This window comes from Bison bison, unplaced genomic scaffold, assembly GCF_000754665.1.
Source record: "Bison bison bison isolate TAMUID 2011002044 unplaced genomic scaffold, Bison_UMD1.0 scf7180017864307, whole genome shotgun sequence".
NCBI classification, from domain to species: Eukaryota; Metazoa; Chordata; class Mammalia; order Artiodactyla; family Bovidae; genus Bison; species Bison bison.
In genome coordinates, this window is record NW_011494879.1 from 10,534,724 (window position 1) to 10,544,769 (window position 10,046).

A 10,046-nucleotide genomic window follows, 5' to 3' on the forward strand; every position below is an offset into this window, starting at 1 on the left:
TCGGTGCGTCTCGCTGTTGCAGGGAGACAGCCTTTTGCTGTCTGGATGCCGGCTGGCTGGCCGGGCCTCCCCGGTGCTCGCTCCCGTCCGTCTCTCCTTCCAGCCGCCCTTCACCCTGCTGTCCTGCCCGATGCGGCGGCGATGCTGCAGCTGCGCTCGGAGCCCCGGGCCTCCTGCGCTTTGACGTGGCGGGTGGTGCAGGGAACCGTCTTCTGCCCGCGCCCGGGGAGGGGCGGGCCGGGCAGGGAGGCAGCGGGGCGCGCGGAGAGGGCTTCCTTGGAAGTGACCATCCTGCATCTAGAGTTTTCCCCAGGCCCTTCCAGAACGAAAAGTCCTAGGCACAAACCTGATCCTTCTTTGTTGTCAAGCGCTGTTAAATCAACCCTAACGTTATATATACCTAAGCTATAGGGAAAACCTTTTCAGCCGCGTAAACACGAGGTCAGCGCACACTTTTAAAAATCGTTCTTTTCTGGCGATACCCTCTTTCGTTCCGAAAAGGAATTTGAGATGGCTTACGTAACTGGACAGTTGTTTTTTTCCTTTTTCTTTATCATTCTTCCTTTATACGTCCACAAGTTGCAGTCAGCCTTCCATACTGAAAGTTGTACATTTACCTAGCAATAAATGTATGCAGTTAGGCCAACCATCTTTAATGTTTGTTATCCTATTAAGGTGACTTCACATATAACCCAGTATTGTTACTTTCTTCATTTTTCTACTATTAGAACATTAGAAATTGCAGATTTTTAGTTGGGAGGAAGATTTCTGGTGGTTTTAGTTGGGTTTCATAGGAGACGAGAGGAAATCTGCGTAAACTGGGAGCTGCTTTTCTTTGACCAGCTCTCCTAAAACAAGATTTCAGAGCTCAGGTGTGCAGAGCAGCTAGCTCCAGGTTTTCGTTTTGTAGGGTCACTTTGAGAGTTATGCACAGATTTCAGCAATATTAGGGTAACGGGCTGGAAGAGTCTGTGATGTGAAATAAAGACAATAGTGGAATTAAAGAGCATGAATATTGCTATTTTTCTTTTGAGTATTAAAAATGTTCTGTTTAAAGAAAACATAGTTTCAAAGCAAATCTGCAAAGAGCATGACCAGTGTGGAACAAGAAATTGCCTGGAATTTGCTGAAAGCCGTCTTTAGTTGGTGCTTGCAATGTAATAGTTAATACAGATGCAGCCTATTGAAGACCTTCCTCCTTTTTTCCAAGCAGTTTGCATTTTAGGAGAGAGAATACACCTGGACTCTCATGGGGTCACTTTTTAAAAAGGTCAGCTTGGCTGTACTTTTGACCTGGATTAGTTTTTCAATCTGTGGATTTCGTCAAAGAGATTGAGGGGTAGAAGAGCCTGCCTTTTTGGAAGAGATTTTTATACTTTCTTATGTCATCAATGTTTATATTAACTAGGTCACTATATAAAATGTTGGGGCTTCCCAGCTAGCACTAGTGGTAAAGAATCTGCCCACCAGTGCAGGTTCCATCCCGGGGTCAGGAAGATCCCTGGAGAAGGAAATGGCAACCCACTCCAGTATGCTTGCCTGGAAAATTCCATGGCAAGGGAGCCTGGCTGGCTGCAGTCCATTGGGCCACAAAGAGTTGGGCGCTACTGAGCACACATATAAAATGTTAGTATTGTATCTACTGTTGACTGCTAATATGAGTCTTCTCACTTGATGTGGTAGAGGGGGGCGTGTGGGAGCTACTTTTGCAGTGGATTATAGATTTATTTTGTCTTTTTACAAACGATTATAAGAAATACAAAATATCCAAATAGTTTATCTTTGGGGTTGGGTGTGTTTGAGTATTGTTTGTTTTTTTAATAGAAATATATACTGTTGTATAGATAACTAATAAAAGCTACAGTTTTAAAATGCAGACTTGAAAGATCACTTCTTATTTGGAAAGGAAATTTAAGAAATACAACTGACTATTCCATACAACCCTACAGTTCATTTGAGAAGTGATGAAATTTCAAAATCCAATGAGAAATAACCCGGCCTATTTATTTAGGATTCGCTTTGATGTAAATTACTTAAAACATGTGAACAGGTAAGAACAGAGAAGTTCTTCAGCTGACATTTCCGGTTAACCCAAGTTCTCACCACCAGCCCCTCCCTTTCAGTTCATCATAGTTTTGATTATGGCTACCTGTACATGTGGGCTCCCTCTTCTTACCTGTTCATTTGTCTCAGATCGCTGAGGGTATTCACATGGTCCTCACAGAGGCAAGACACGTGATTTCCACATCATCTCTAGATGAAACACCAAGGTACTGGTCTGGAACCTCTCCAATTCTGGCAGATTTCTCACTAGTGGTAGGAAGGAAACTGTCACCGGTGGCTGCTGTATATCATCCCTAAGTGGCAGCTGTGTTCCAGGTGCATTACATATGAGTATCTGTAATCTTCCCATATCCCTACAATGCAGGCAGTATTTTAGCTCCTTTTTCTGTGGGGAAATAGGTATGGAGCTTGCTTAAGGTCACATTGGTAGTGAGAGCTTGAATTTGACTTTCAAGGTCTTTCTCCAAAATTTATACTCAGTAGACATTTGAATGTTGCTTCAAACCTGTTTCACCACTGAATAGTAATTTTAAGAGCAGTATAATTTGTTTAGTACTATGTGTAATCTTTAAGATTAATTTTTATTTTCAGAGATGGGTGTTATGCCTGAGATTGCACAAGCCGTGGAAGAGATGGATTGGCTGTAAGTACCTCTGTCTTTAAAAACTTGTATGTTCCTGTGACAGCAGAGTTTTACAATTTAAAATAACAGTGATTTTATCAAAGATTGTTGGGCCCAGTTGGGTAAGTGAAATTCAGTTTTTTTCTTGTGATTCTTTAAATTGTAGAATTTCCTTTTTAAACGTTGATATATTTTTAGCTGAAAAAAGATTGTTAGTATTTACCAAATAAAATTCTCATCTAGGTTTATTGTTTAACATGACTTAATGAGCTTAGGTGATTTTTTTTTCTTTCTTTTTACTAACTAAAATTCTTCAAAATGATTCTTCTAGTCTCCCAACTGATATCCAGGCTGAATCGATCCCCCTCATCCTAGGAGGAGGTGATGTCCTTATGGTATGTTTAAACATGGTGGGGTAGTCAGAAGCCAAGGAAACACAATTCTGGGGCTGTTTGTAACCGCACACTTAAAGAGGCCCCATAGGCTTAAAAATGATATTTTCACCAGATTAATTTTGTTTATTCACCAACATTGAAGATCCATATGCTCCATTCAAAATAAGTAGGTAGGAGTTGCGGGGAACACAGAGGTGGATACGATGCAGTCCTTGCCCTTCAGAAGCTTAAACTCAGTAGCTCAGTAAGACAGGTACACAGATAAATGTCATACAAGGGAGGATTTGCCCAAGAAACGCAGTGTGTGACAAGATTCAAGTGGGGATGCAGTTACTCTTCTGTTTGAGGAATTGTAAGGGACTCGGCTTGGAGGAACTAGATTTTGGACAAGGGACGATAAAGGAGAAATGCCCTCCAGGTAGAGAGCACATCGGCAAAAACAGGGAATAGGAGAATGCAGGGTACGATCCCAGAGTAGTTCACTCAGGTGGGAGCATGCCATACATGTGTCTGCGGTGCGGGGGTGGAGAGGCGTAACTTGAGATAAGATGGGAGTATATGGTGGGTCAGATTATCTGAGCCCTTTCTTAAGGGTCATGGTAAAGAATTTGGGTGTTTGTTGGCAGTGGGGATCATTGGACATGTTTAACTAGAGATGCCTTGCATGGTTAGAAGTGTGTTTTTTTGTGAAGACTGATTTGGTAGCAGCTTGTAGTATAGCTCTGAGAGGTGAGATGCAGTTGCTGCTGCTGCTAAGTCACTTCAGTTGTGTCCTACTCTTCGCGACCCCATGGACTGCAGCCTACCAGGCTCCTCTGTCCGTGGGATTTTCCAGGCAAGAGTACTGGAGTGGGTTGCCATTGCCTTCTCCAGAGCTGCAGTTAGGGTGTTAGAACAGTGAGGATTTAGATTTGACTGTTAGCAATGGGAAAAGCGAACAGATTGCAGAGGGAATGGAAAAGAAATGGCAAGATTGGCAGTAGTCAAAAGAATTGAATGAGGAAATCAGAATAATCTGGCTAGCTTGTGTATCGTTAGAGATTTCTACATGCTATCACGTTAATTTGATTTCTTTAGCTGGCAATTTAAGCTTTATTTATTTTTTTCATTTAGGCTGCAGAAACAGGAAGTGGAAAAACTGGGGTAAGTAAACTTCTAAGTTGACTTACTTTGTAAGAGTTGATTTTAAAGCAACTTTTGTTGTTCAGTCATCTAAGTTGTGTCCAACTCTTTGTGACCCTGTGGACTGTAGCACACCAGGCTTCCCTGTCCTTCACCATCTCCTGAAGTCTGCTCAAACTCTTGTCCATTGAGCTGGTGATGCCATCCAACCGTCTCATCCTCTGTCGTCCTTCTCCTGCCTTCAGTCTTTCCCAGCATCAGGGTCTTTAAACATTGGTTTTTGCTTTGAAATATTTAATCAAATAATCTCCTTCCAAAATGTAAAAAATTTGTTGCTTGCCACTGAGAGCGATATTTTTTTTGCCATGCCAGCTAATTCTGAAAAAGATTTACAAGAGTATGGCTTTAAGAATATAGTTTTAAATTGGTCTTGGAAATAGTTACAATATCTTTAATATTTATACTCACTTCTGAATTTTAATGTAGTGGCTCTAGTAATAAAGAGGTTGCAATTAGGTTGATCTCCTATTGGTCTAGACTAGAGAATAATATTTATCCTTTTCAGTTCAGTTCATTCTGTAGGTCCCTATTGCTTATTATTTTGGGCTGTTGGCTGGCTCCTATTTCTTTCATTCAGTCAACTCTTATTATCTTACTGATATTTTGGCTTTGGGCAAATTAGAGCAGCAATCAGGAATATGTGTATTATTTAAGGTGCATGCATAATTCTCACAATTTACATTGATTATTAAACTGTCACTGATATCTCATTACTAATATAGAGCACTCTTGTTTCTTCGCTAGGCTTTCAGTATTCCGGTTATTCAGATAGTGTATGAAACTCTGAAAGACCAACAAGAAGGCAAAAAAGGAAAAGCGACAATTAAAACTGGTGCTTCAGGTGATTTTTTGCGTATTATTAATTTCATTTTGTATAAATTAGTAATTCTCATGCTAGATATTTAAAGACATGAGATTTGAGTGTGCACTTTTATTGTTGATACACGGGGGATGGTATTGTCACTTGGTGTTGTGGAAACCATCAGTGCTAAAAGTGAGAGCATAAACATTGAAAGACGATCCCTTTTAAAATACTAACATTAGTATTAATTCCTTTGAGAAAATACTGGCATTTTGGAAATTATAGTTATTTTAATGTTTTTCTTAACTTGATAACTTTTATGCATAATATTGAAGATAAAGGGCTTCCTTGTGTCTCAGCTGGTAAAGAATTTGCCTGCAGTTCAGGAGACCTGGGTTCGATCCCTGGTTTGGGAAGATCCCCTGGAGAAGGGAAAGGCTACCCACTGGAGAATTCCATGGACTGGATTGTCCTTGGGGTCGCAAAGAGACACGACTGAGCGACTTTCACTTTCATTGAAGATAAATTGGTACGATGTTTTACAAAGGCATTGAGGAAGGATTTTACAAATAATTGGTAGAGTAAAACCCCACAGTGGTAGAAAATACTGCCTTCTACAGGGAAAGAGGCATGCGTTGTCCTTTAAGGAAGGAGCCCAAGAAGTTAAAATGTAAAGTGTACATTTTAAACTCAGTTTCATATTTTCAGTCCTGTCTCCATGAAGATTGGTTCTGTTGGTGCCATCAACAATCTTACATCAATTTTTTCATCTTTAAATTTTGTCACTTTCATTAAATGGTTTCTGAATTCCATTCTATCTTGAGTAATCTGTGATTTTATTAAGTCACTTTTGTTTCATGAAACAAAACTCAGTTGTGACACAATTGCAAGCTTAAGTGGCATGAGCTGGCATATCAACTGTTTTCTTCTCAGGAGTTTGAAAGTAACAGTGTTAGAGAGTTTGTGGAACGAACTTATTTGTAAATGAATTGTAAGATAATGGATGTGAACACTAGACTATTAGTCTATTTAGAAATAGTCTCAGAACTTGTAACGGCTATCAGCCATCATTTATGAGAGATGATGATGAAAGGGAACACTACACAGAAGATAACCTGAATGGTTGTGGTTCTAAAAACCATGTCCTGTTACAGATAAAGAAGCTAGGTACTGAAACATGGAGAAACAAAGAAGAGAGATGGTGTAATTGTTAAATCATTGAAGGGATCTGGAGAGAGAATATTGTTCTCGAAAGTACTGTTTAACTTAATTCCTAGTAGCTCACTTGAGCCCACAGTGAATGGAGACGCTCAGAGAACATTCAGAATGTTTAAGCAGATGGTAGATACATTTTGACCAGAAATAGTCCAGAAAAGATTTCTATCTTGGGCCGAAATTGGGCTTGAAAACACATCGAGTTCTCTTTAGCTATTGCGATTCTTTGGTTATCCAGACTCTTAAGATACTCTAGAAAAGGAAAATACTGATTCCTTAGACGTAAGGAGGAAAATACTTTGTGACTTTTGAATTATTTAAGATAATAATAAGATAAAGGACTGGCTTTTCTTTTAGTTATGATAAAGTGATAATTGGACTCTGATACATTGGTAGGTTGTTTTCACTATGACTGAAGTCGCCAGAACTTCATTTTATTAATGCTCTCATAGTTAGGACACAGATCAGTGCCATCCTGTAAAAAGGCACTGAAACGAGAGCAGAAAAGGTTTTAGCCCTTGGTGGGTCAGTGACTATTATTTTTGACATGTTTCAGTTTTCAGTTTCAGTTTTGCCTTTAATCAAAACAGCAACACTTTTAATTGTACATTCCAAATAGTGTGTAAAACTATATTGAATCTAGAGGAGTTATGGTATGATATAAAATATAAAGTATTTGCTTTATTTTCTGTAGAATGTTTTAAATTATGTTTATTTAGGGTTAACTTTTCTTCTTTTAATTTGCTTAGTGCTGAACAAATGGCAAATGAACCCATATGACAGAGGATCTGCTTTTGGTAAGTGGAGAGACTTCAGCAGCATATTTATAATTCAAAAGCTTGTTTTTAATGCAATGCTGAGGAAAGATAAAGAATCCTTATAAACTTATAAGGGGTTCTGGTGTTGATGGATGATAAAGGGTTACTTATTTTAGTAAGAAAGAGGTAAACAGCCAATAAGGAAAATGGGCGAAGAATGTGAATAGGCAGTTCACAGAAGAGCAGATCCAAATGGCAATATACTTGCAAGGTCAAGTTTACAGGTAGTAGGGAAGTGGAATGTAAAAGTTACAGTGACTGTGTTACACCATCTGATTAGCAAGAATCCAGAAGAGTGATAAAAATGTACAAATTGGCTGCCTCTCTAAGAAGCAGTTCCGCATTATCTTTTAGTATTTAAAGAATGTATATTCCTGGAAGATTAAGCTCATTGGGAAAATATTTCCCATATGCAAGGATATACATTCAGAGCTGTTGGATGCAACATTTCTAATGATAAAAACTACCAGCAAAGTAAATGCTGCTGCCAGAATAGTAAACAAAGATCAGGGTGTATCCCTGGACTCTTGTGTAGCCATTAGGAAGAACAAGTCAGAACTGTAGAGTTGACTTGGAGGAATTTTCCCCAGGTGTCAGGGAGGAAGAAAATCAGGATGCAGAGAAAGGTAGAAGGGGCCTGAGGAATCATGACAAAAACAAGCAACCCCAATGCTGCTCTTCACCATGTGGTATCTAGATTAATTATGTACATACGCATAAAGAATTTTAAATACAAAAATGTTTAGGATTTACCATTGTCACAGAACTTTTTAAAAATTCAGAGGTTTATATGATACACTCATGAGAATTTATACTTTGAGTAAATAATGTAGTTTCTGATAAGGAAAGGAAAATGTGTAATGAGGTGCTTTTTCAAAAGGTTTCTTCTATAGTCAGGTGCCAGATATGATTTGCAAGCCCAAGCCAGGACAAAAGTTGCAGTTTCTAGTAAAGATAAAGGCCAAATGCTTTACTTAAAGCCAAAAAGCACCAATTAGCGCTATGACTGACTGTGATATATAATATAGAACTTCATGTTTGAGAGTCCTATGTTAGCAATAATAGCCACAGGGTTATTTATTCAGACTTTTCCTGCTTTCCCTTTGTGATTGCTGGATCTGCAGATTAGGGAACAAGCCAGGGAGACTTTCTCTTTTCCTTTTAGTGTAGCATTCATTCAGACTCTAATTTCAGCATAAAATCGGAGCAACCAGTGTCATTCTTAGTATCCATTTGTGTAAGGGACTCTAGAGAACAGTTGTCTAAGTATTGGTGGTGCAGCTGGCGTCGGTGCAAGTCAGGTTAGGTACTGTTTTGACTCCTTTTTGTTGTGGTAAAATGCTGTCCAGGTCAACAGGTCACAGTAAAGAAACTAGTCCCCGACCTTTGGCATGGCCCTCCAGGGCCTAAATGGGGGCGGTTACTCACACAGAGGATGCTGCTGTCCTTCAGCAATCAGCAGCTCTTAGTCCTTGGAACATTGCAACAAGCGAAAATTTATCTTGTTAGTGAGACTGAATGATGCTTATTTCAGAGTGCGTGATTTACATCATCTGTATTGACGTGGTTTTCTGTGTTTTTCTCAACTCCAGCAATTGGCTCAGATGGTCTTTGTTGTCAGAGCAGAGAAGTAAAGGAGTGGCATGGGTGCAGAGCCACCAAAGGCCTAACGAAAGGTATCAAACGACATTTGTGCTCCTACAGACTTTTGGGGAGATGTATTGGTACATGAACTTTCTTTAAAGTAGCTTTAAAGTGAGGATCGGAAAAGATTTTTAATGTTGGAGAGAGAGCTACAAGTCTTCATCTGGAACATATAAAATGTAATTCAGAAAGAGTAGAAAAGTGTTGTTGTTCAGCTGCTAAGTATCAAGTGAGTCTCTGTGACCCCATGGACTGCAGTACGCCAGTCTCCCCTGCCCTTCACTCTCTCCCGGAGTTTGCTCAGATTCACGTCTAAATGGAAAAGTGGCTGCGTGGTAAATGAATCATGTGTACGATTTATGTAAATCTCAAAAGTATTTTGTCCCTGTAGGGAAGCACTACTATGAGGTATCCTGTCATGACCAAGGGTTGTGCAGAGTTGGGTGGTCTTCCATGCAAGCATCCCTAGATCTTGGTAAGTGTTTCTAAATAAACTGAGTTTATTGATTTCCATTTGTGAATTTTTAATGTTTTGTTTTAGTGGGGAGTGAAGTAATAAACTTAACCATACAGAGTTTATATTTAGAGACATAGAAATAATATTATTTACCTATTCCCTACCTCATTCCAAGAAAGATTTGAAGTCCACCAAAAATAGATACGGTAACATCATAAAATCAGGAGGAATAATGTTGAGGGTAAGAGTAAAGTCAGTAAAGTTAATTTGCATTAATACATACCACATAATACTTGTAGATGTTTCAAATCTTCAGCTTTTAAGCTGCTTTTATGGTGCTTTTCACTTTATACTTTTTCTTCCTACACTTATAAAATACTTTTAAAATCTAGGTACTGACAAGTTTGGATTTGGCTTTGGTGGAACAGGGAAGAAATCCCACAACAAGCAGTTTGACAATTATGGAGAGGTAAGTTGTCTTTCGGAGAAGGCAATGGCAAGCCACTCCAGTACTCTTGCCTGGAAAATCCCACGGATGGAGGAGCCTGGTGGGCTGCAGTCCATGGGGTTGCTAAGAGTCGGACGCAGCTGGGCGACTTCACTTTCACTTTTCACTTTCACACAATGGAGAAGGCAATGGCAACCCGCTCCAGTGTTCTTGCCTGGAGAATTCCAGGGACGGCAGAGCCTGGTGGGCTGCCGTCTACGGGGTCGCACAGAGTCGGACACTACTGAAGCGACTTAGCAGCAGCAGCAGCAGCCGCAAGTTGTCTTTAATGACTCAATCATAGCTTAGTATGTTTTCCTGCATACTTGATCACTCGTGACATGACTGAGTATAAAAACT

At 39.6% G+C, this 10,046-nt stretch overlaps 1 protein-coding gene across 2 annotated transcripts in view; it reads left to right on the forward strand.

Moving 5' to 3' along the window:
• Positions 1-10,046, forward strand: part of DDX1 (DEAD (Asp-Glu-Ala-Asp) box helicase 1) — a 41,627-nt gene that overhangs the window by 9,588 nt on the left and 21,993 nt on the right. For both annotated transcript variants that reach the window (XM_010852091.1, XM_010852092.1), the window contains exons 2-9: positions 2,656-2,707; positions 3,018-3,081; positions 4,195-4,224; positions 5,008-5,104; positions 7,030-7,077; positions 8,691-8,774; positions 9,134-9,217; positions 9,592-9,668. In XM_010852091.1, the coding sequence (XP_010850393.1) occupies positions 2,656-2,707; positions 3,018-3,081; positions 4,195-4,224; positions 5,008-5,104; positions 7,030-7,077; positions 8,691-8,774; positions 9,134-9,217; positions 9,592-9,668 (536 nt within the window). The remainder of the gene's footprint in view (positions 1-2,655; positions 2,708-3,017; positions 3,082-4,194; positions 4,225-5,007; positions 5,105-7,029; positions 7,078-8,690; positions 8,775-9,133; positions 9,218-9,591; positions 9,669-10,046) is intronic.